Source organism: Rattus rattus, chromosome 2 (genome assembly GCF_011064425.1).
Source record: "Rattus rattus isolate New Zealand chromosome 2, Rrattus_CSIRO_v1, whole genome shotgun sequence".
NCBI classification, from domain to species: Eukaryota; Metazoa; Chordata; class Mammalia; order Rodentia; family Muridae; genus Rattus; species Rattus rattus.
Genome location: NC_046155.1, coordinates 43,398,106 through 43,424,827, shown reverse-complemented (window position 1 = coordinate 43,424,827; position 26,722 = coordinate 43,398,106). Strand labels below are relative to the sequence as shown.

Below are 26,722 nucleotides of genomic sequence, written 5' to 3'. Positions count from 1 at the left end.
CACAGGGCTGGGGCTGTAGACCACTCAGTGGCCGAGTGTGGGAAGCCCTGGGTTGAGCCCCCAGCACAGACCACAAACAGCACAAACAGCAGTCCACCTACTTCCCCTGTGGTAGGCAGCTTCGTTTCACACAGCGTCTTCCTCTGACCATCTGTAGGTCTCGGAGTCCCTTTCTCTCTTCCCTTGGCCAACCTACCAGCTGCTTTCCTTACCATGACGGCCTTATCTAAGATACTGTTGCCAGAGAACTTTGTTCTCCCAGCACAGTTTCTCTCTCTCTCTCTCTCTCTCTCTCTCTCTCTCTCTCTCTCTCTCTCTCTCAACCCCCACTCTCTCCCCTCTGTGTGTGTGCTTGGCAGTGAGAGTGCACGTGCATGTGTGTTTCTGCTTGTAGAGGCCAGAGGTCAAGGACAAATTGCAGAAGTTGTTTCTCCTCCCACCTTGTGGGTTTGGGAGATTGAGCCCAGGCTGTCAGGCTTGGTGGCAAGCACCTTTGCCTGCTGAGCTAGCACCCCCACCCCGTTTTCTGAGATTTAAGAATTACATTCGTGTATGTGTGGGTGGAGGTCAGGGGACAGCTCAGGAGTCAGTTCTCTCCCTCAGCCTTGCGGGGTTGAACTCAGGTAACAGGTTGGTTGGCAGATGCCTCGGCCGCTCCCCATTTTAAATTGTATCTCACATGTAGCGCTAGCAGGTCTCAAGTTTCAGGATCTGCCCGCTCCCAGCACCACTTGCTACAGTTATTATAGGGGAAAACACGGTGGCCAAGTAACGTGATTAACCTTTTTCTCCATGTTTTGACTTGTTTTTAACTCTGAGTCTCCCTGTGTAGCCCTGGCTGGCCTAAAACTTGCTATGTAGACAAGGCTGCCACAAACTCCTGAGTGCTGGGAGAAAGGGCACGCGCCTTTCTGAACATGGAATTAACCTTTGTTTTCAGTTGGATCAGAAATAGGCAAGATCATCAGATTTTTAGACTTAAAAGCAGAGAGACCATCAACTTGCCCATTTCACACATAAGAAGGCAAGAGCTGCGGCGAAGAGACGTCTTCGCAGTTAAGGACACGGATTGCTCTGGAGGAGGACCCAGGCTCTGTTTTTAGCACCCACATGAGGCTGGAAAACATAGGTGCCTGCACTCAAGTGCACACACTCACACCGAGACACACGTGTATACACGATTTTAAAAATAAAGCAAGTCTAGAAAGGAAGGAAAGGAGGGAGGGAGGAGGGAGGAGGAGAGAGGAGAGAGAGAAAAGGGACCTCGGAAAAAGCAGTCAGTGCTCTTAACCGCTGAGCCTCTTCTCCAGCCAGCAGATTATTTCTTTATGTGTGGTAAAAATAATAATAATTGCTTGCTTATTTTAAAGGATAGTGAAAATCAAATCAGGCTTTTCTTTTCACCTCTAGCACCAATCACAGCTTGCACATGCGTGCTCATGCTCACTCAGATGCACACAAACACACATGCACCCAGGCACATACACACACACACACACACACAGCACACACATACACACACACTCCACACACACACACACACACACACACACACACACACACACACACACACACACACACACACACACACACCCCCACACACACACACACACACACACACACACACACACACACACACACACACACACACACACACACACACACACACACACACACACACACACACACACACACACACACACACACACACACACACACACATACACACACACACACATCACACACACTCACACACAGGCACACACACTCACACACACAGACACACACACACTCACACACAGGCACACACATACACACACACACACTGTCACTGTTGCTGCTGATGGAAAGATTCACAGGAAGAAAATATATGGGTTGAATCTCAGGGGAGGATCCCAAAGTGGACAAAATCCAAGCATGATGGCACCAGCCTGAAAACTCAGCTTACTCAAGAGGGCGAGGAAGGAGGCTTATAAATTCAAAGTCCGTCTGGGCTACAGAGTGAGTTCAAGACCAGCCTGAGCAACTTAATGAATCCCTTTCTCAAAAAGAGAGGAGGCAGAGTGATGCTGCACACCTTTAATCTCAGGTGGTAGAGATACGACTCTCTGAGTTCAAGGCCAGCCTGGTCTACATATCGAATTCCAAGACTGTCAGGGCTACACAGAGATCTGTCTCAAGGGACAACAACAAAATCGAAGGGAAAGAGAGGATTGGAGATGCAGCTCAGTGACTGCATGCTTACCTAGCGTGTATGCACCACAAACCAGCAAAGGAAGTCACCACGGTTTTCAAGGGCCCATCTAGGACGCTGTGAGGGAAAAGTAGAACAAGAACTGTTAGAGCTAGAAGGTTCAGAGGAGTCCCCGCAGCCATCTTGTATGGACCAGTTAGTCCTGGAGAGAATATGCAGTCTATAAGAAAGAGAACAAACACTGAATTACGGACAGGGCATATTACTCTGGTCTCTCACTGCAACACTGCAAGTTAGATGAAAGCTAAAGATCTTTATATCTAATGGTGGAGCAGGTAGCTGGAAGAGCGATCCATTTGAGGCCAATGTGAAACCTCTCCCATGAGGGCTTGACTCTGTTGCCGTCGCCAGCTGTGTTTGTTGTACATGCCACCACGTGCCTTTGCTTTATTTTTTTAAGAATTGTTTATTTCGGGGCTGGGGATTTAGCTCAGCGGTAGAGTGCTTACCTAGGAAGCGCAAGGCCCTGGGTTCGGTCCCCAGCTCAGAAAAAAAGAACCAAAAAAAAAAAAAAAAAAAAAAAAATTGTTTATTTCATGTATATGAGTACACTGTAGCTGTCCTCAGACACACCAGAAGAGGGCATCGGATCCCATCACAGATGGATGTGAGCCACCATGTGGTTACTGGGAACTGAACTCAGGACCTCTGGAAGAGCAGTCGGTGCTCTTAACCTCTGAGTCATCTCTGCCGTGCCTTTTGCTTTATAGCATATGGTTTTTGTGATGTCCCAAGTGAGCATCCCTTTGTTTCTCTTCTCAATGTTCATGTATAAGACCTATCTTCTATCTGCGTGTCTGTCTGTCTGTCAGAAACTTGCTGGATTCTCACAGGCACTTTCACGCCATCCTTTATGAGTCTAGCCACATTCTCTAGTTCTTAAACATAGTGTATAAACTGGATGGAAAATAATTTTCGAAAATGGATGGTGTGATGCTTTCTGATAAGAGTATCTAAGGAAAGAGAACATAACTTTCTCAGACAAGACATTTCACACCATGATTGCCTTGACAGAGAAAGTGATGGGACAACCTATTCTTCCTTCAGTGCGGTGGCTTCTGTGCCAGAGCTTGCGTGCCTGTGGGTTTGAGTGTGTACTGCCTGGCTACTGGAGTCTCACAGGAGCGAAACCCTCAGGCCAGGGGAGTGTGCTTCTCCGAGAAGAGAACCTTGGCTTTCCTTGGGGTCTAGAGGCCCCATTGGAGCTGCATTTGCTTTCATTCGGTGGCTTCCTGAGCGTGAGTCTGCAGTTGATATAAGACCCTCCCCAGCCTGGCTCGGAAAGGGAGCTCTTTCTCACATCACCTTTTCTACAAGACCTTGAGGGCATCAGCCTGCCGGTCCCTTCAGTGCGTAAAGCAGCTAAGCCAGTCCGACCAGCTCAGGGAAACACCAGCAATGCTGCCAAAACCAATCGCATGGATTCTAGTTACTAATTATCTCCTGGCCCCTGAGGAGAAGATAGGTAGCTCACTGATTGGTTCCTGAAGTTGAAATGACTCTACCGTGCCCTGTACTCCAGCCAGAGCAACTGGAAGACTGCAGAGCTGTGGGAGACATTTTAAGGACAGAGCCAGCCTCAGGCTACACTGCACCTGTTGAGTTTCGGCCCAGCCCCCGGAGCCCATGGGACAGAGAAGCAAAGCCCATGATCACACTGACCATGAGTGAGACACGGGGGATTGGGAAGGAAAGGGTCGCAGAGCGGAAAGGGCCTCGGGGCTCCAGCTGGGAATATGAAGACTGCAGGAGCCTCCGGAAGAGGAGCCTTACTGAGCCAGGTGGGCTCCACCCTGAAAATGACCTGGACACTACAAGCCGGGCCAAAAGGCGGAATCGGCCCTACAGAAAAAGGGATTGTGGGTACTGGGATTTTGAGCAGAGTGAATCAGACTTTATGGACTCTGGAGAAACAAATCGAAGTGGAAAGGAGGGTCTCTTCCCAGAAGGCTTTGCTGCTTACAGGAATGGAGAAGACATAGAGTGTATGAATGTCAGGCCTGGGACAGAGGAACATCTACTTCTGCGAAGCCGGGCTGGGATCCCGGAAGCTGGAGAATGTGAACCGGTGAATGGCTATGTAAATTGTAAGGACCTGATTTATAATCCTGAGGACCAGGAAAAAGCCAGACACAGGAATGGCTACAGGGATCTGGGTGACTCTTTGGAGAATTTATATCAACCTCGGAACTGGTACATGGGCCTGAGGAATTTTAATTACAACCTTGAGGATTGTGAAGGAATTAACTTAGATCACAGAGATCACACCGACTCGTGTCACGTTCCTGGGCCTTATACCAACGGTGAGTCTCTGGAGCCTCCAGATTTGAATGGGGTCGCCGGAGGTGAAGAATTTGTTAGGTACTATGAAGGAGACAGGAAGGTTTGCCAACGTAACAAAATCTACCTGAGAGCAAAGACTGACTGTCCCGCGGATCTGGCTAATGATACAGAAAATACAGACCATGATACTCTCTCTTCAAACTCTGAGTCTCGTGAGTACAGACAAGCTGGTTCTCTCCATCGAGGAGAGGATTTGGAGTATGAGGACATCGACACGGGAATGAGGGTCCCTGGAAACGGAGGAGCCATCTCCGAGGGTCTGCAGCAGCATCCTGAGGGCGAGCAAAGAGAACATGGCTTTGGGATTGCCCGGGCCCCTGCATTAGAAAACACCTGGCACTTGGGGGAGATGAGAGCTTTAAGTGGTTCAGAGCCCTGGGGAAGGAATGGCTGCTTCCGCCGCACAGCTCCCAGCACCCTGAGACGCTCGGAGTTCGTGCAGAAGAGGAAGAAGCCTCAAGGTAGGAGTCCAGCCGGCCTTCTGGGGTTAAAAGTGAATCCTGGGAATAGGTGACATGGATGGGGTGGCGTGACCAGGCGTGCTGATGTATGTTCAGAACCTGGCCCCCTGAGTGCATCTGCATATGACCGACCTGGAGCCGTGATCCTCAGGGATATCTTGCAGAGTGACATTACATAGTGTCCCAAGTGATGTGCCGTGACCTTCAAACAAGACAAGCTCTCATGGGAGTGCTTTTCTCTCTTGTTAGCTGAACCCAGTTGCAAACCTCTTTCCATCCTTATGATGATGTTTTTATTCTTGCAGGGACAGCGCAGTTGTCATCGTGGTGTTAGGGCTAAGAGTTACCTGTCTGGCAAATTTCTCTCAGTCCCTAAACTTGTTTAGATTTCAGTGGGAAAGAATTGTTGGTTACACCATCAGCCGTTCTTTTCTCGATAGTACAGCCAGCATGATAAACTCCAGTGGGATCCAGGAGTGGATTTCAGTTTGTCACACCTTGCGCCTGATAGGTCAGGTATACATACACCATCTCATCCTCACAGCCTTTCCTCAGTGATCTGCAAAGTGGGAATGTTAGGAGTCTGATCACATGATCTCTCTCTTGCTTTGTGTCTTTAATGCTTTATTTGGTAAGCTTGTTCATACGTTGTGTCTTCTCAGGCTAAACAGCCTGTGCTGTTCTAACCAGGTGTGGTACAGGGGCCTTGGTTATGGTTAGAGAGGATCAGGGGTGGAACTGGAGAGGGGGAATGATCTGGAAGACTCCCTCATACCCTCCTACCTCCTTCCTTCTCACACAGGGCTCTCACAGAACGGCTCCCGCTTAGCTTTGTCCAGGGCCATCAAAGACCAAAAAGATAAACTCCTGTTTCAAGCCCAGATGCCATCATTTTACACACACACACACACACATACCACATACACATACAGACACACACACACACACACACAGACCCACACACACAAAGACATACACACAGACACACACATACATAGACACACACACACACAAACACACACACAAACACACACAGACACAGACACACACACAGACACACAGACACAGACACATAGACACACACAGACACACACACACACACACACACACACACACACACACACACACACACACACACAGACACACACACACACACAGACACACACACACAGACACACACACACACACACCCAGACACACAGACCCACACACACAAAGACATACACACAGACACACACACACACACAGACCCACACACACACACACACAGACCCACACACACACACACACACACACACAGACCCCCCCCACACACACACCATACAGATACACACACACACACACACACACACACACATACAGATACACAGATCCCCCACACACACATACAGACCCCCCCAACACACACACCACACACACACTGTCCTCCTGCACAGTCTTTATCCCATGCTCCTCCGCTTGATAGCACTTAAAATTCCCAGGTCACGTTTGCCCGAAGCTGGCCCCACCCATCTACACTTAGGAAGATAAAAAGAGATCTAACCAGGCTTCAGCCAGGAGGCTGAGGAATTCAGCAGACTAATCTTTCTTCTTTTCTTTCTGTGAGTTTATTTTCCCTGGGGATTAGGTGACATCTAAATTCCTCCCAACTCAAAGAGAAAAGTCTGACTGATTCCTCCTGTGGGCTCCAATATGGCTCCTCCTCCCTCTCCCACATCCGTAGGTGAACTTTGTTTCCTACCTGCAGTTCCTTATTGTTGGAAGCCTCCTATCACCAGGGTGTTTGTTACTGTTTAATGTGTTGTAATGTGCACACTGATCTCTCTGAAACTGGCGGGGTTCCACCGCGCCCTTTGCACTTTCACAGTTCCGTCCTTGTATCTGCCTGTGAGGATTCCTCGTGGAGCTGTTGGCATGTCTTATACTCCTGATGCCCCCAGTCCTCAGGGCCCATCCTCCATAGAAACCTCCAGGCTCCAGATTGGGCTGGTAGCTGTCTTTGAGTACCAGCCATGACCTTTACTGCCTGTTACCCAGCAACCACAGGCACTTCGGGAAGAACAAGTGTTAGAGCGGGCGTGCCTTGGGTTCAAATCTCAGCCCCAGTATTTACCAACCATGTCATTTTAGGCAAACTGCTTAGCCTCTCAGCTTTAGATTCCCTATTGGCTAAGCCATGGTATTTTCCATGGGGCTGGCTCAGTGGTTATGAACTCCTGCTGCCCTTGCAGAGGACTTAGGTTTAGTTCCAAGCACCATCATGGCTCATAACCTCCTGTTACTCCATTTGCAGAGTAACAGGTACCCTCTTCTGGTCTTCATGAGCACCAGGCATGTATGGAACACACATATACATGCAAGCAAAACATGCATACACATTTTAAAAAATGTTTTTAAAAGATATTGCTCCGGGTTGGGGATTTAGCTCAGTGGTAGAGCGCTTGCCTAGGAAGCTCAAGGCCCTGGGTTCGGTCCCCAGCTCCGAAAAAAAGAACCAAAAAAAAAAAAAAAAAAGATATTGCTCACATGTCTGGAATATAGTAACTGCTTGTATACTAGTGTGTGCATGCATGTGTGCATGTGTGTGTGTGCTTGTGTGTGTGTCTGTGCGTGCATGTGTGCACATGTGCGTGTGTGCATGTTTGTGTGTGTGCACGTGTGCATGTCTGTGTGTGTGCACGTGTGCATGTCTGTGTGTGTTCGTGTGTGTGTGTGTGTGTGTGTGTGTGTGTGTGTGAGACCCACTGATTCCCTTTCCCCTTACAGATCACCCGCCCCACTAGACCATCACTTGATGGTCCCCAAGGCACAGGTTCATAGACACTGCTCCTGTTGGACATTTGTAAACACTTCAGCTAAGGGTAAAACGTTCCATCTGTCTCTCCAGGTCCCATCCCTCCCATCCACGCACCAGAGAAGCAGTTACTCTGTGGCTGTACCCAGCCCCTTTCACAAGCCAGAGGCCAGGCCTTTCCCCTGCTTTCTCTCTCCTCACCTCTCCCCAGCCTCACCCACTCCTTCTGTGTACATCTGTCCTGGGTCGGTTGGGCTGTGTCTGCTATAGTTTTGGACCTTGGCCCTAGGGTGTGGTCCGTGGACTTAGGAGGCCTTCTCTCCTAAAGTGTCAGGTTTCTGTGAAAACTGAGTGACGCTCCTCACTGGGAGGCCGTCTTCACCCGTGTGCATAGGATTTGAGGGGACTTCTCCATAGGTGTTGGGGTCTTCCCCTCAGTGGCTTCCCTGTAGGAGTTCTCCATTAAACCTAGCCCTTTCCTGGCCTTCAACTTGATCTGTAGCTTCTGGTCCAGGCTACCTGTTGGCTGTCTTCTGGTATTTTATTCCCTTACTTGTCAAAGGCCGGAAATGGTCTCGGGGAGTAAATGGATGAATACAAATGTGGCCTAGCTGCATTTTCTTGCTTTGAGTCATGTCCTCTTCGGTTTGCGCTGCTTTTGATAGTTTCGAAATGCCTACACATAATTATGGTCTTAATGCCGTGTCTGGAGCTGCTAATTAGTAATCAGTAGGAAGGTCAGCAGGACAGAAGCCACCAGTTATCTTTAAGGCTTTATGCTGCTAAGAATGTTAGTGGTTATGACAGGAAAGGATCTGGTGTGTCGAATCCTGTGTTTCAAACTCCATGTTACCTGGGCTGGATGTAAGTGATTTTAGGGTCTGGAGAGGAAGGATTCTCACAGAGAAGAATCTGAAAGAACTCTGGTGGGGGCCGAGGCTAAAGGCTCCAGGTTGAGTACGTGACAGAGTCTTTTTTTTTTTTATCAATTCTAACAGATCTAATGTTTCTAATAAATAATGGGTAATTTTCATAGTTGGGTTTTCTTATTACTTTGTATGTATGAGTGTTTTTCTTGCGTGTATGTCTGTGACTCATGGGTCAGAAGATGTCAGATCTCCTGGGACTGGAGTCACAGGTCGCTGGGAGCCACCATGCGGATGCTAAGAAGCAAACCCAGGTCCTCTGCAAGAATGAGTTGTCTTAACTGCTGAGCCGCTCTCCAGCACTCGTGATTGGGTTTTAAAGTATATTTAGTGGGTTGCAACCAGCATTTCTGAAAAATAAAAGTTGTGAGCCCCCTTTTTTTTTATTTGTTGCTTTTTATTTATTTGCTTGTTTTGAAACAGTCTTTCTTTATAGCCCTGGCTGGCCTAGAACTTGTTATGTAGCCCAGGCTGGCTCCTCTTCTTCCTGCTTCTGCCTCCCAAGTGCTAGGATTAAATCCATGCCACTGTGCCTGGCTGTTGTTGTTGTTGTTGTTGCTGCTGTTGTTGTTTCTTTACTGTTGTATTGGGATGGTCTCTCTCAGATTCTCAGGCCAGGTTAGCCCTAGAACTTATTGTATAGCCTCGACTCACATTAAACTCAAGAGCAATCTTTCTGCCTCAGCCTCCCTCCTCTAACCCCCAAGTGCTGGGGTTACAGGTGTGATCCACTACATCTAATTAAAGTAAGTTAATGGTAAAATTTAAAAATACAGCTAAAATTGTCAAAAGGCATGTTTTATGTATATGTAAGTATACATACATATATATGCATTCATTTTATAAATGTATACATCCGTACATTGAGGAAGATGTAGTTCACATTTTAAAATGTTTAAAAAGCTCTTGAATTCAAAGTACTTAATTTATGGGAGAGGAGAGAGCACACAGAGAAACTGACAGACATCCAAGGCAGCTCAGGCGAGCCTAGATCTGGAGGGACTCGTAATTGCCCGGACTGCCACGTCTGCTGCATTGAAGCCAGAAGGCTGGGTCCATTCATTCTTCTTAAACAAATGTAGAAGAGAGGGAGGTACTAGGGGTAGAACGCATGTCACACAGCAGAGAGGCCGCTGTGAGCTGAGTAGGTAGATAGTAGGTAGGGCACAGAACAGCAGAGGCACGGTGTACGTTACCAGAGTGTGGGTTTCTTTTCTTGTTACTGGGATAAATACTCTAACGAAAGCAACTTTAAAGAGGAAAGGTTTACTTTAGCTGGCAATGCAGGTACCAAACTGTCAACACAGGGAAACTGAGGCAGCAGGAGCTGTGCGGTCCCATTGAGTCCACAGTTGAGGCTGAAGGAGACGGTCACATTCCGTCCACGGTCAGGAGAACAGTGCATGCGCTGTACTATGTACCCTACTCCCTCTGTTATACGGTGCTGAATTCCCAGCCCGGGAATGGTCCTGCCCGCAGTCATGGGTCTCCCACACCGATTAATAGGGCTGAGATGCCAGAGGCCTATTGTCCCACACAGTATACCCTGTCAAGCTGATGAGTAACACTAACGGTCACAGCCCCACCCTTGCCAGTTGGACACCTACATGTACCACGTCTTTTTAAAGGTTAACAGTCTATATAATTTCAGATTTATTGGTAGGATGGCATGTGGAAGTCAAAGAACAGCTTTGTGAGGCCGGTCCGCACCTGCCGCCTCTCTGCAAAGCCAAGGGATCCAACTCGGATTTTTACTCATGGGGCCATTTCTAGCCTACTCACATCCCTTTCTGGCCATAACTCTCCACCCCTCGCTCCCACGGGCTCAAGACCACGTTACAACATAAGCGGTATTCATCTTCCCCATCTCCAGATCATGGATGTGATGTGACTAGAGGCTCTAAGTTCACACTGCCTGGACAGCCCACCAGACTGTTAAGAAAGGCACAGCCATTCATGAGATGGATCAACAGTGGCACATGCTTGTCAGCACTGTGAGACGAAAGCCCAAGGAATACCGCGTCCCAGGCCAGTGCGGGCGACATGACAATATTAATCATAAAAAGTTTTCTTTTGCAGTACACAGTGCTGCGTGTTTGTAATTCCTGCACTTGAAAGATAACGGCAAAAGGATCAGGAGTTGAAAGCCACTTAGCAACTTAGTAAGTCCTTGGCTAGCCTAGGCTACACGTGGCCAGCCTAGGCTACATGTGCAAACAAAAAACCAAAATAATAAAGAGAAAGAAAAAAAAATTATTAGCTGACAGAAAAATTTTATTAAAAATTGTTTTAAAGATTTTATTTGTATTTTTTAACTATATGCATATGTGTGTGGGTTTGTGCACGTGACCACAGTACCAGCAGAATCCAAAAAAGAGTCTGTGTCGTCCTTTGGAGTTGGAGTTATAAGGACCTGGGAGCTAGCAGGAGTGCTGGGAACTGAACTCAAGTCCTCGGAAGAGCAGTGTGTGCCCTTCTCTTAGTGGAGCTGTCCCTCCACACTCTCAAAGTCCTCGTATTAGGCAGTGAAATATTATATTAATATTTCTAGTTAATGATCTATCTTTAACTTATTGTTTTACTTCTGCCCAAAACCAAAAAGTAACCCAGCATGAAGCTTCCAACAGCTCTGTGTGGTGTTCAGAAATGCTGTCTCAGTTGCCCCTTGCGTTCTTTGGTGATAAACTGCAGACTTACAGACTAGCATGGATTCTAGATAGGAACGTGGATAAGGGCCTGGAGAACAAAGTGTGGATAGGGGCTTGGCTTCTAGCTAGCTCCGAGAATCTGTCCCTCCCAGCAGGGATTTTCTCCCAGCTCAAGGCCTAAGCCCGCAGTCCCTGACTGACAAACAAAGGTGGGGTGGGGGGCGGGGTCTGGTGCTGTTGGGATTTAGGGGCCTGAGGATTCAGCACTGAAGTTCGGCGATCTCTAAAAAGTTTCCCATGATCCCCGAAGAAGACAGCAAGCCCAGTCTGACAGTCTCACAGAGAAAGGGCAAGCTGCCTCCAGACAGAAGTGAAGTGGGCACTAGAGGAAAAGAATGGGGGCTGGGTCGGTGGGCTGGGGCAAGGCACGGGAATATAGAAAACCAGGATTTATGACTCCTGCCGGCGGGCTGAGGTAAGGAAGGGCAGATCCTGAGGCTGCTTCCTCTGGGGGCTTGCTTGCTACTGCACAGGCTGCATCTACACAGAAAGAAGCTAAGGAAAGCAAGGATGGCCAGCCAAGATGGCTGCCCTGCTGCCTTCCCCTTTACCGGGTGTCATCTTTATTGCCTGATTTTGTCATCAGTTTAAAGAGATTAGGTCAGGAAAGACATCGCAGATTGTTAAGTGAAAAAGAGTTTGAGAAAGATTTACAAAGTACCTGACTGTTAGTGGTAGAGCACACTTGTATTACAGCAAAGATCTTTCCCCCACTTTACAGAGTGTGTGTGTGTGTGTGTGTGTGTGTGTGTGTGACATTAATGTTACACATACATCAAAAAGTCACAATTTCCACACCTTCCACACTTTTTCAAATATGTGCATTTCAAGTACCTTTCCTGGGAGCTGGAGGGATGGCTCAGTGGTTAAGAGCACAAAGGACCCAGGTTGGGTTCCCAGCACCCACGTTGTCTGGTTCACACCCACCTGTGACTCCAGGCTCTGACATCTGGTCTCTGTATACATCCATGCACTTGGTGAACCTGTAGAACAACACGCACACTCACACACTCACCCTTCACACACTCACGCACACACTCACGCACACTCTCACGCACAGAGAGAGAGAGAGAGAGAGAGAGAGAGAGAGAGAGAGAGAATAAGAATCAATAAATTGGGGTTGGGGATTTAGCTCAGCGGTAGAGCGCTTGCCTAGCGAGCGCAAGGCCCTGGGTTCAGTCCCCAGCTCCGAAAAAAAGAAGAAAATAAAAAAGAATCAATAAATTAAAATTTTAATTAAAATAAACAAATCTCCCTTTCAACCAAAACCACAGTTCTTTCATAAGCTGGTTTGTATACTGATTGTTTTCAACAACACACATTAAATATCATTGCATTTTAGTGCACAGGCACCTATGCCTCTATATATCCCAGCCCCTTTTCTATCAAAATGAAGTTTCATGTAGCCCAGGGTAGCTTCAGATTCACTGTGTAGCCGAGGATGACCCTGAACTTCTGATTCTCCACCCTCTGCCTACCGAGGGCTGGAATTTACAGCTTTGCACCAGCACGCCTGGGTCGGGAAGTGTGGAGATCAATGTCAAGGCTTGTGCGTGTTCAGCTAGCGCTACTCACTGAGCCTCATCCCATCCCTGCGGATAAATAGTAGTGACTGGAAGAGTTCCCGTTACATGAACACGCCATCATTTATTTAACCAGGCTGCTTTGGAGGAACGTTCGGTTGTGTGTTTAGTTGGTTTCTGTGCTTGCCGTTTTGTTTAAGCTTTATTTTTTTATTTAGTTAAAAAACAAAAGAAATGAATGTGTGTTGGTGTTTTACCTCTGTGTATACCTTGGCATCACATGCTTGCAGTGCCCACAGAGGCTAGAAGGGGGCGCCAGAGCCCCTGGAACTGGAGTGAGGGGCTGTCAGCCACCCTGTGAGTGCTGGGGACCCAATCTGAGTCCCCTGCAAAAGCAGCAAGTGCTCTTAATGGCTTACATCTCTGGTAACTATCTCTGATCACAGATGTATGTGCACTCGTCCAATTATTTACACAGTAAGTTCCTAAGAGTGAACCCCGTGTTAAAAGGTCTGTTTGAACTGTCGGAACTGGTAGAGTTTGAGGTTCTGGGCTCCAGTTCGAGTACTTCTATAAATAAACAAACAATAAGCCTTCTAAAAGTAAGAACCAGAAAAAATATATCTACTGTCCATGTTCTCTTTGCTGACCTTTTAATTTTTAAAATGAAAGGCCCCTCCCTTCGCCCCTTCTCCCACACAGTTTCTGTCATAATCCCTGGAATGTCATTGAATATTCACTGTGCTCGATAATCAGATTTTTATCTGATGGGTTTTCAGTTTGCTCTATACTTGGGGCTTACCAGACTGACATTTGAGTACAGCCTTTGTACCAAGGGCATCGCTATGCAGTTGTGATGGCTGACCTGGGACTGTGAGGACTGTGTAGAATTCGACTTTAAAACTGCCCCCTTCGTCCTTAGCCATTAGATGGCTACCAAAACCAAAAATGGCATCTTGGTCCCAAGTGGCAGGAAAAGCAGCCAGGGTAGAACCAAGACAGCTCTGGCGGGGAGCTTGGCTGCTCCCTTTCTCCACCACTGACATCAGAAGTGGTGGCAGGAGGTTGTCAGAGGAGGCAAGCGCTGTAGCAGTGTTTGCCATGCACCCTAAGTGCCATCTAAATATCCGTTTAAATACATTTTACAAACTCGAAGGTGCCCCTTCAAGGGTGGAGGGAAGCAATGGCCCACCATGCAGCCTGGGAAGGGGAGGCAGGTACTTGTCAGCTCTGGGAGGGGCCACCCCAAAGGCAGTTGCCTAGAGTTTCACCCCACAGAGGTATCTCAGGTGCCACTTTGTTTGTTGGTTTTGTTTGTTGGTTTTGTTTGCTTTGTTTTCCCCCTAACGATTCATTATGCTCTTTTTTAACACCAAAAACTCCCTACTGGGAGCTGGCAGTGTTGGTGGAGTGCTAGCTAGAAGTGCACCAGGTCCTGGGGTCTGCCCCTAGCACTCAGCAAAATTTCAAAAGTACCAGTTGGATTCAGATATCAACTTCCCTGAGGCAGACTCAATGTGATTTTATACAAATGTATTTAGAAATATATGGCAGTGTTTCCGAGTTTTTCCTTCATCCTCTCCCCCACCCCCACCCCACCCCAGTTCTTTTCCTCTTTATTTATTTACAGAATGACACATTGAAGGTTTCTTCTCCCTAGATTCCTTTAAAGTGTAAATGTTTGTAATGTGAAGGGGCTCCAGGTGCCGCTCAACCTAGTTTTGGCTTCTGACTGCCCTGACACTGGCCTCTCTGCCTCCTGAGGGTAGCACCTACAACAGAGCTGGGTCCTCTTGGCAAGACCAGGGCAGAGTGAAGGTATCACCCGGGCAGACAATGCAGCCTAGGTGTCTGTCACTCCGGGGAAAGGACGGCCTCCCCAAACGAAGTTTAGCAGATGGCTGAAAAAGCCAGAGCTAAGAGTAAGCTGGAATTTCCAGGGCTTCAGTACTAAGCAAAAGCGACCAGCAAGGAAAGGGTTGCGCGCAGGCGCGAGTGCTTGGTCCAGCGGGGATTAAGTCCGGCTCCATCCTTTACCACCAGCCCCGCGGCCGTGCCTGCGTGCCTGGGGCGATTCAGAGGGAAAATCGGGAAGCCGGGGGATGGGCCAACCCTGTTTGGTGGGCCCTGAGGGGCGGGGGACCAAGGCGGTTTCTGGGTGCTGGAGAAGGTTCAGCTCCTCTGCTGATCCTCGCACGTCGGCGCGTGGGGCCTCGGGGCTGCAGGTATGGTGGGGACCCCGGGTGCAGGGAGCGTGCTTGGGACCCGAGGTGAGGGCGAGCGCGCTGGGCTTCCCCTCCCGCGCACAGCCGACCTCTCTCTTGGCAAGGGAACAGGGCCTGGCTTTGCCTCTGACTTTGTCTGTTGGACGCAGCCATGGGTCCACCCGCTGGTGGAAATGATTCTGCGGGTAGCGCGCGGAGCAGCAGAGAACTGGCTTTTGTTGGGGGGAGTGGCGGGAAGCGGAGCAACTACCCGCAACGCCTGCAAACAGTTTGCAACTTTTTAGCAACTACCCGCAACGCCTGCAAACAGTTTGTTTTGCCTTGCTTTAAATCACTAAATTCCTGCAGTCAGCTGCAGCCCCTGAACACCTGCAAGGACATGGGGCCTCTGGACCGCACTTGTTAGTTTTTGTAGCCTGATGCAGAACCTCACTTTCTCCATGCGCTTGCTTCTCTCCAGCTCTTGTTCGTATAGGAAAGTAGGGTTTCTGAACCAATGCCCAGGGCATTTTTTCTAATTTACGTACCCCACCCTCGTCTGGTGCTGACGGCAGTGTCTCACCCACCGTGGGAAAAGAGCTACCTTTTGTTGAGTTACCGTATTTAATTCCACCAAGGACTGAGCAAAACAGGTGTTCTTCTCCTCATTTTACAGAGGAGGAATTTGCCCAGAGGTGAACTTCTGTGGGGCTCCCAGGGTAAGAGTCAGATCCTGTCACACCGCTGCAGCTAGTTGAAAGTGAAGTCCTTTCTCACTTGGTTTTCCGAATACTGAATTTTTTTGTTCGCTCATTTTGTGGTGTTGATCAGTGTCCGGCCTCCAGGGTCCTAGTCTAGAGCTCTATCCTGGAGTGATATTTCCAACCCTAATGGTGTATCGAACCTTCTCATAGCAGGTATGTGGGTTAAAGGGATACCAGTTTTACATTTGAAGTGATTTCAAAGCAGACACTTCTGTGCGGAGAGTGGTTATCAGTGGAGCGGGAAGGTCTCTGGGGATTTGTTAAAAAATCAGATTCCTGGGTCCCATCCAGATTTGCTGCTGAGTCAGATTCTCAGGAGGGGTACCCAGGAAACGGCAGTTTTTGCAGACAGTGTTTTTTTTATCTTATTAAAAAAAACAGGGTTTGGTGTTTTGTTTTGTTTGTCTTGAGTAGCCAAGAGCCTGTCTGAAAAAAAAAAAAAGCATTCTGGAAGTTGGGAGAAAAATGTGTCATCACCATTATGGAAGAAATGACTAGGATACGGTTTTCTCACTTTGATATAAATAAAATGTGAGTCTCCTAATGTGGCTGGCAGCTTCTGGTTGATGAGTGAGTTCTTGCCCAGTGCTTGTGCTTCCAGTCAGTCACTAATAGATCTTTGATTCCCAGGGGAGAAAGTTTCCAGGGGAGGGTTAAAGACTTGCAGAAGGCCCCGCCCGGCTTTCTCCACCTGAGCCCAGAGTTAAAGTGGCCCTGGGTTAAATGTTCAGCATTTGGACTTCTAGGATATTCTTAGAGCTGGTGTGTCCACAGAACCTTGGACAAGCCAGTCACTCTCCCCAGTCTTAGGTTTTTAATTTGTTAAGTGGGAGAGATAATTATCACAAACCTTAAAGCTTTGGCATGCTAAGTGAGTCCAGGGATATAATGTGTAAGTTAGCTCCCATGTGGTTGGAATTAGGAAACGTTCTCTTAGGAATTTTATAGTCTTGTGTTAGTGAGTTTCTCTCGTCAGTTTGCCACTAATGAGATCTAAACTACTTGGGGATAAGAACCTGTCACTTTGAATCTGAGCGGTGGAGGCCTTAGCCTTTAAAAAGGATCTCTGTGAGTTCGAGGCCAGCCTGGTCTACCAATCGAGTTCCAGCTCAACCAGGGCTACCCAGAAAAACCCCTGTCTCTCAAAACAACAACAACAACAACAAAACAAAACAAAAAAGCCTAGACAAGTACACAAAGTCTGGCCACCAAGAGAACTTGAAACAGTTTCATTAGGATTTTCTTACAAGGTTGGAGTAAGAAAGCATCTGTCTAACCTGTGCCAGACCCTGGGCTCCATTCCGAGTGCAGCAATAAATGAATGAGCTGTGTGTGTGGTGCAGGGATGTCTGAATGAGAGTGATGAATGAGAAGGATGTCTGAAATGTCACCACTCGTAATGTAAAGTTCAAGAAAGATGTTAGCTGTTATTGGCTGTTGTTTTTAAACGTATGGAACAATACAATTTCTAGAAAGAAGACTGTCAAGGTACCAGGAACTCCCTGTGCACTCTTTGGTTGGTTTCCCAGACAGGGTTTCTCTGTGTAGCCCTAACTGTCCTGGAACTCATTGCGTAGAGTGGCCTGGAACTCAAGAGATCCGCCTGCTTCTGCCTCCCTGGGATTAAACGTGTGTGTGTCACTGCCTGGCTTCCCTGTGCACTCTTAAGTGTAACGTTTTTTATTCTCTCTCTATGTTTTTCTGAGAGTTTATTGCATGCCTTACGTGCCTGGTAGGGGATAAATCTTAGGGCCTGGCACAAGCAAACTATCAGCATAGTAAGTATGGGTATAGATTGTGAGACCGTAAAGGATTCGCTGCTGCAGGAGATTTTACATTGATGTGGTCACTTTCTAATCTACAGCTGCTCTTCAGCCCTGCCAGGCGCTGCTGTGTTTGGAACTTTTCTCCTTCAAATCACGACCCAGCACAGAACGGCCTGTTAGGTTGGAAAACTGTTCTCACAATTCTTTTTCTCCATGACAATGGCCTTTTGAAGAATATACCTTCTCGATTTGAGTTTGATGTTTCCTCAAGACTCATTTCAAAACCAATTTACGACTAGAGTACTGCAAAAGGGGGTGTATGATGTTTCCAGGCATATTTGGAAGCCCTATGGATGACCCTGATTTTGATTACTGGGTCAAGGTGTCCTTTCTCCACTGTGTAGTTATGGGTTTTTGTTTGTTTTCATTTTTGAAATTAACATGTAATGTATAATAATTAATTCAAAACTATGCAAATATCCCGATCACCCCAACCCCACCATTATCACCAGCACTATCTACTGATGACTTGGGGTTTTTTTGGTGTGGTTGTTTTTGGCCTGGAATTCTATGTGTAGACCAGGCTGGGGTCAGAGACATGCGTACCACACCTGTCCTCTACTGATTACTTATGGATGGCTTGAGAAGGCTTTTTTAATCTGTCATTTTTCTGATTCTTGCAATTTGACTACCCAGAGAGAGACTTCTTCCCCGTCCTGTGTGCTAGGGGCGTGGGCTCCCAGTTCATGTTTGATTCACTGGATTATAATGCATTGGAGCTGACTTAATTTTGATACTGAAGTTGTCCCTGTTGGGCCCGCTGCCCTTCCCTGGCTGCCCTTCCCTGGCCTCATCTTTGTGAGGATCTCCCCTCCCCCTCCTCCCCCTCCGCCTGGACCTCCTTTCTTTGCAATGCAAGACTTCTCCCACCCCCACTTGTAAACATTGACATTCCTAACTCTTTAGGATTAGGGGCCCGCTGGAAAGATTTTTGGAGAATCCGGTCTGCTGAAAGGCTAGCCTTGTGAACTGTTTGTTTCTGCTGCTTTGAACAGCGTACTGTACTGACTTAGCAAATCTGTCATTTTCAAATTGGTCCCAGAATATAAAGGAAACTCAGCAGAGGTTGCTCCGCAGCCGTCTATTTCTCCACGGCCACCTTCGGTTCATTTTTATTTCGATTTCTTAAATGAGCAAACACTTCCTCATTTCTTCATGCGTCCCCTCCTGTGCATCCAAGTATCAGGAGATGTTAAGTGCTAATATCGGATTGTTTTCCTTCTACAGAAAACCTCCCACCATGGCTAGCCCTGGATGGACTGGAACTTGCTCTCCAGAGCCAGGCTGTCCTTCCTTCAAGCTCCCAAAGATCCCCACCTCCACCCCGCTTTTGTCCATAGAGTGTTGGGGTTAACGCCAGGTACCACCACACCAGGCAGGATGTTTAAAAATGAAATTTGATTAAAGAACTTAATGTCTATAGTGTTTTATATCTGTCTTTTAGGACCATGTGAGTTAACCATCTTCATACTGTTTGGCTAGGGGGACAAATCTTTCCCAAATCTAACAGCGTGAATCCCAGTAACTCCTCACTTCCCAGGTAGATGATCCCTCTCTCTTCCCAACTTGGCACTGTTAGTGTTCCTCATGATAGTCTTTTTTAAAATTGTTCTTTTTTTTTTTTTTTCCTGTAATTTTTCTCACAATGTTTAAAACTTTTTATCGCATTTATTTCTGTGCTCTGTACGTGCACGTGGGTGGTGTGCATGTGTCATAGTAGTAAGCATGTAGAGTTCGGAAGACAGCGTGAGGGAGTCGGTCTCTCCCTTCTACCTTGTGGGTGCGGGGGGGGGGGGACTCTCAGGCTCGGTGGCAAGTGGGATTACCAGGTGAGCCACCTCACTGCCCCAGATTAATATTCTCAATGAGCTGTGTCATCAGTGTCCTCATCACCCAGCCTGGTGGCTTTGCTGCACAGCTTATAGAACAGGTGTTCTATCTGATTAAATAAAATTAGTTCTCGAGAAGGCCGGCATTCCTTCAGACTTTACAGAGCTAGTAAACAGTGCATTGTCCCCTTAGGGTGATCAGCTTCTTTGGGGGACAAGATGAAAAGGATCCTACATACTTGGGAGGATATCCCTGCTGAGAGAGTTTGCTGAGCTCCCTGCCAGTGTTTACGGTGGACGGACGCAGATGGTTTGATCAGATTTCCTGGCTGTCCACAGTCCGGAGAGCCCTGTCCCTCCTATGACACTGCTTCCTGGTTCAAAGTGCAGGAGAGCCCTCCTTTCACACAGCTGCTGATGACTCTCCTCCTTTCCCTTCCAGAGATGACGCTCCTCTCCTCCCAGTCTTCATCCCTGGCGGCCCCCTCTGGGTCTGTGTCCACCGAAAAGCCTGAGCAGAGGATGCTGGAGAAGAGAGCCAAGGTGGTGGCTGAGCTTTTGCAGACGGAAAAAGACTACATCCGGGATCTGGAGATGTGCGTCGAGAGGGTCATGGTGCCCCTGCAGCAGGCACAGGTAGGAGACCGGATCCTGTGACCCTGTCGCTGCGATCCTTTACGCCGGAAGTGTTGGGGTTGGAGGCTGTAATTGCAGACTGAGCGGCTCAGTGGCGAGGGAATAAAGAACGAACAGAAAGGAGGACAGACTTACCTTGGCACACTGTCTCAGGCTTTAGCTTGCAGTAGGTTGAGGCTGTTGCTCTTGAGCCTGTGACAAGGATAGCGAAGGGATATTGTGCAGGGATAGCACAGTAGAACAAAGCTGCTCCATCCTGGCATCCCGGAAGCCGAAGGGGCAGGGCTTCAGCTAGCTCCTCAGTGATGTAACTTCCTCCAAATAGTCCCCACCTGCTGAAAGACCCACCTCCTGGTGACCCCAGGTCTTTAACAAGCGAACCCTAGGGGGACACTGGAGCTAGGCCATAGCTTAGTTAGGGACAAAAAATGACACCAAAGATGGTTCTGGATACTTTTGTTCTAGAAACGAGGCAGGTTAGGGAGATGACCTTGGAGAAATGTTCTAACATGAGTGATGTCTCCGTGCATCTTGACACTTTGTTCCTCTTGCTCAGGTACCAAACATTGATTTTGAAGGACTTTTTGGAAACATGCAAACGGTGATTAAAGTCTCAAAGCAGTTGTTGGCAGCCTTGGAAATCACCGATGCTGTAGGTATGAGCTGGTGCAATTGTTTTGGTCCCGGGTGTGGTGGGAGAGGGGGCCCTTCTGAGGCTGGGTAGTATGAAAGGGAGATGACATTTTACACGGTGCAGAGGTTGTGACCTCCCTGGCTTCTCTTTTTACCTCAGTCAGCTTTGATGTGGTTAGCAATAGTTCGGGTGTCATACAGGATGATGTTTTCAGACTGGAGGGTTATGAAATCAACTTAGTGGGCCACATTCACTATTTTTCAATAAGATACATAGAAAATATCAGAATACACTATAGTAATAGCTACTTAAAAAAAAGCTTACATTTCAGTTCTGTGTATCTGTCTCCCAGGTAGTGATTTGCAATGCATTTGTTGCTAAATGTTACACACACATTTGCAAACACAGGTGGTAGTGGCAGGAAGATCAGAAGTTCAAGGTTATCCTTAGCTACACAGCAAGTTTGAGGCCAGCCTGAACTACATGAGACCCTGTCTCAAAATTTTAAATCTTTTTGTGGATAATTTATAAAAAGTATTCAAAGAAAATTCATATCATTCTCATAACCTAGGGCTATCCGTTTCCTGTTGCCCCACGTTCGTAAGTGGACACTTAGCAACTTCACATTTCGAAGGCCCTGTGGGTAGGGACTACAAGTGGCTAAGATGAATGGCCCTAGCTTAGTATTCTCTTGGGGCTGGGGCTGGACCATTGGCCTGACCTGCTGTCTTCTGGGTCTCGGGCTCCATTCCTTGCATGGGAGCCTCTCGGTGGACTCCTCTCCAAATGACTGGGTCCAGGAGTCACCAGAAGGAGCCAGGCGTGGGTGAAGACCTGGGATGGGACATATCTTTACAGCCTGGTCTCAGAAGTGACCCTCCATCCCTTCTGCTACCCTCTGCCGGGATGTCATGATGGAGACATACTGTAATACTTTCAGTGGAGAGAGACACGCCCTTCACAGTTGCAGCAACTCCAGCAAAGGGGACCAACCCTATGCCAGTTTAGCTGGCCACGGGGTGCACACCTGCAGTCCTAGCACTCGGAGGCAGAGGACAGAAACCTGCTTCTGGCTAGCCTAGTCTACATAGTTAGTTTCAGGCTAATCAGAACTACATAGCAGGCCCTGCCTCAAACAAACAAACAAAAAATTCTTTTAAGTTTGCAGACTTTTTCCAGAACTCCATCTGCTTTCTCTCTATTGTTGCCTGGCGGTAGCTGCAATGCCTGTGTCTGAACTGACGGCTAGAAGGAGAGCAGGGTCGTGCTGCCAGCTTAGATGATGCTACCTTTACCTGACTCCTAAGGGGCCATCAAAGCAGGGTCAGGGCCTGCCTTCCTCAGTGCATGGGGGAAAGACCATGGGCTGAAGCCAGTGCATGGCAGCCTGCCTGGATCTCAGGCATTCCCACCAACACCCCTGTGAAGCTTAGGTGGTCTAACAGACAATGGGGAGGACGTTTGCCCATGGTCATAATTCACTGGCCTGCCGTTCAGACTCCAGTACCTATGGTCACTCAGTCACACACAGTATGTGCTAGGTGAGCGCTGTTGTCATTATCGTCGAGCAACTAGAAAGCAAAGCCTGGGTGCCTTGGTCTTACGGAGGTGAGAACATGCTGGAGTCATGGAGACCCACCTTGGACTCAGTCATGAGGCACGAAGGCAGGCTGGTGGGTAAGATCATGCAGTGCGTTTAAGGACCTGCAGGTAGGTGGTTTGTTGAAATGAGGAAAGAAGCAAGAGATTTAGCTGACATCTCAAGAGGATTAATCAGTCAGTTTTCTTCCATTATGGGTTATGTTTGGGCCCTCGGGGTGGCCCAACTTAACAGGCTTCACCAGGGTGAGTTCCCCTCTGCTCCCACTTATGTCGGATTTGGCTTAGGTACCAGCTGGTGTTTGGGACTTGAGGGGCAGCACTCTTACAAGATGGCTGGTGGGAGCATGGGGTGACATGGGCAGACACAGTCAGGGCTCAGATGACTGCCTGGTCAAGAGGTCCCCATAAGAGTATCGCGTCGGACTGTGGAGCCTCTTCCACCTTCTTGGCTGCAGGGGAGGGCAGTGAGTGGTCCTTTCATTAACTGGTGTTTAAGTTCTTGCAAGGGGGAGCTTTGCTTTAAGGTTTGCGAGGGTTGCTTCTGGCGTAAGGTGTTTTTGCCTCCCAGAACTTTCCAGGTGAGGAAGTCATACTGTTAGTGACAGGATTGACCCCACAAGGTGCTTGAGTGAATGCCTCAGCTACTATTAGTCCAAGAGCCAAGTGAGGACTTAGAGTAGCCAGCCCCCACCTGCACGGTACCTGCACTGTTCGTTTGCAGTTCTCCTTTTCGTTCTGGTGAGTCAAACAAGTTAGATGGCGGGCTCAGATATGCTGAAGGCATCTATGGGAAAGTAGTATGGCCTTAGGGACAGAAAGGCTGAGATCCAGGCAGGAGGTTTAGCCTAAGGAAGAGGAACAGAGATGGCGGTGGTAGTGAGGAAGGGAGCCAGGGGCACAAGAACATCACAGCTCCAGCATCAGACAGCCTCAAGGCCAGCCTCCCAGACGGCCTCAAGCCCAAGTCCTCAGTAGGTAGTGAGTGGACAAGAGATTGAGCATCCTATGAGGGGAGGGTCTGAGAGGCTAAGAAAGGTAAATTAAAGCGTTGTGAAGCCATTAGCAAGTTCTACAGAGAAGGAGTGAAGGAGAGAATACTTCTAGTAAGGCGGAGAGTTGAGGCGGCTGCTCTTTCATTGTGGGCGGGAGAGATGGCGCCGCAGGTAAGAACAATCCCTGTTCAGTTCCTAGCGTTCATGCTGGTGGCTTACAACTGCTTCGAACTCCAGCTCCAGGGGATCTGATGCCTTCTGTCCTCTGTGAGAACCAGAAGATACACACACACACACACACACACAACACACACACACACACACACACACACACACACACGATTAATAAACCATCGTGTAGAAACTTACCTAGGGGTCAGTGCTCTGCCTGACTGGCTGTAGACCTGTTAGCCTATGATTGTTGATTGTCTGTGAATCTGTAGAGGAAAGAAAGAACATATTTGCTTACTCGTTCATTTATCTCTACTGATTTCTAGCTGAAATTTAACACCCGCTTCGAGTGTGGCTGTAGGGAAAACAGTAACCTGAGATTTTTGTCACTGACATCAGCTCAGGTCACCTCAGACTATTCCATTTACCTTCAGTTTCGATTCCACTCAGCCAGACATAAACACTGATTCTAGTTGATTACCTGTCACCGAGCGACCGTGTGGCGGTGGCCAAGCTCATCCCGCACCGTTACCTATCACAAAGCCCACTCAGAAAGCCCACGCGAGGGGCTGCGTGGAGTGGTAACTCAGGGGCAGACAGCACTTGTTTCTGTAGAGAGAGGACCTGGGTTTGATTTCCAACATCCATATGGTAGCACAACTGTAACTCCAGGTTCAGGGGATCCCATGCCCTCCTCTGACATCCATGGGCACCAGGCACACACAGGGTGCAAAGCACGAGCCTAGTACAGATCAAAGTAGTAGATCGCTGTGCCCTGTGGTACCACAGAGTTAGAGACCACTGCTGTGGCGGCATTTCTTCATCCTCGTGTCCATGTTCCTGGAGAGTAGAGAACTAGAAGGTCATGTGACCTGGTCACGTGACGCCTCAGAGTGTGTTTGCAAATGCCATTCTCTGCCTTCCTAAAGAGGGCTGGAAGCCGGATAGAGGCAGAGTTTGTAAATACACGTTCTGAGAAAATAATCACCTGGGTGACAGTTCTCTCACTCGTGGCTATCACAGGGGCCTTCATTAGTTTGATGGAGTATCCTACTGCTTCTTGTAGCAGGCGAACTTGAATGGCCTTACATTTGTTGGCACGCTTGGCTAGGATGCTGAGAGTAGCCCTGACGTCATTGCGTGTCTGTGTGTGCCTAAAGGACCCGTGTTTCTGGATCACCGGGACGAACTTGAGGGGACGTACAGACTTTACTGCCAGAACCACGACGAAGCCATTTCGCTGCTAGATATCTACGAGAAGGACGAGAGGATCCAGAAGCACCTCCAGGACTACTTGGCAGATCTCAAGTAGGAGATTTGGTCGTCTCCCCCTGCTTGGCTCCCACAGATGCCCCATGTTTATTTCTCCCTGTGATGTCTGCCCGCAACAGTATTTCACACATAAGGGATTCATACGGAGTGTCCTGTGCTGTAGCTTGCTAGTTTCCATTACGTAATGGAGATCTTAGGTGACTTCCCGATCGTGCCCCTTGTAGAGCAAGCCAGGGACGGTGACACGTGCCTCTAATTTCAGCACTAGCCGGCTGTGGCAGGACTGTAGTGAGTTCAAGTCTGACATGTATACACAGTGAGTTTCAGACCAGCCCATGCTATATAGTGAGACCTTGTCAGAAGGAAGGGAAGGGAAGGGAAGGGAAGGGAAGGGCAGGGAAAGGGAAGGGGAGGGAAGGAAGGGAAGGGAAGGGAAGAAGGGAAGGGAAGAAGAAGGGAAGGGAAGGGAAGGGAAGGGAAGAAGGGAAGGGAAGAAGGGAAGGAAAGGAAAGGGAAGGAAAGGAAAGATGTACAGAAGAAGGACTTGTATTTGTCTCAAACTGAGTCAGCCATTTTTGGCACGAAGCGGCCAGGAAAATGGTAGCTCACTGTCTAATTAGTGTCCAGAGTTTTCTTCTGTCCCGTGTGGCTTTTGAGAAGGTGGCTGCTGTCTCTAATGCATTCTCTCTTTTTCCCTTACGCAGGAGCCTGTACCACGAATGGTAAGTCCCCTCCGCCTGGTGCCGGGTGCACACACCATTTACTCAGTGAATTTCTTCTAGCTCTTAGAGGTCTGCTTTTGTGTCTCTGTAGACAGAAACCTAGGCCTACTTTGCCATTTTCTGCATAGCACTTACCACCAGATACCACTTTGAATATTAATTTGCTTACTGCTTGTTTTCTTCCCACCACAAGGATCTTTGGGTCACTGTTAAGCACCTCGAATAGCGTTTAATAATTATCAGGTGCCCAGTAAATACCACCACCACGGAGCAACTTCTCAGTCCATGGTTAGCCACCCGTATGACAGTGGGTCCCAAAGCTAATACCAGCGAGGGCACCGTGGCTGGCTCACTGTGCGGAGTGCATTCTGTGGGATCAGTACAACATAGTCGCCTAATGTCGAATGTCTCAGGGCCCAGCCGTTACTGTGTGGTACAGGACTGTATGGTTGACTGAACGCAACCCAAAGGCAGGGCCAAAGACCAAGCTGTCTTTAGGAATAGCAGGTGATGCCCAGAGAGGCCGTGGTGCTGGCTGTTGACTGGAGTCCTCTTCTGCTTGCTTTTCCAGGGGATGCACCAATTACATCAACCTGGGCTCCTTCCTCATCAAGCCCGTACAGAGAATAATGCGTTACCCGCTGCTGCTAATGGAGCTGCTGAATTCCACCCCGGAATCCCACCCAGATAAAGCGCCTTTAACCAGCGCAGTCCTGGCCATCAAGGAAATCAATGCTAACATTAATGAATATAAACGTCGGAAGGATCTAGGTGAGTAAGGGCACAGTCACTGTGGGCTTTTCTCTAAAGAATTGCTTCCCAAAAGCTGGACAAGGCAGGGCCTGGTGTGGTGGGGCTGGGTAATGGACTTTGGGAGAGACGGGGAAGCGATGACGAGGATGGCTCTGGACAGTTGGACACAAGGCAGGGATGACTGGGCAGTGAGCAGTGGGGCAGAAAACGCCTCTGCAGGAGGTGTGTCCGTGACTGGGCCGTGATGACGGCAGGTTCTTCCCCCTCATCACCACCTGTGCCCAGTGCCCTGTCTCTGCTGTGAGCCC

The 26,722-nt window shown here is 48.4% G+C and overlaps 1 protein-coding gene across 2 annotated transcripts in view; it reads left to right on the top strand.

Moving 5' to 3' along the window:
* Positions 1-26,722, top strand: part of Dnmbp (dynamin binding protein) — a 93,827-nt gene that overhangs the window by 47,869 nt on the left and 19,236 nt on the right. The window contains exons 1-6 of one of the 2 annotated variants that reach the window (XM_032892026.1): positions 3,735-5,058; positions 20,075-20,268; positions 20,825-20,924; positions 24,828-24,975; positions 25,644-25,661; positions 26,233-26,432. In XM_032892026.1, the coding sequence (XP_032747917.1) occupies positions 3,750-5,058; positions 20,075-20,268; positions 20,825-20,924; positions 24,828-24,975; positions 25,644-25,661; positions 26,233-26,432 (1,969 nt within the window). In that variant the 5' untranslated portion in view covers positions 3,735-3,749. Of the gene's footprint in view, positions 1-3,734; positions 5,059-20,074; positions 20,269-20,824; positions 20,925-24,827; positions 24,976-25,643; positions 25,662-26,232; positions 26,433-26,722 lie in introns of those variants that run through there. The other variant, XM_032892025.1, reaches the window with a different exon arrangement.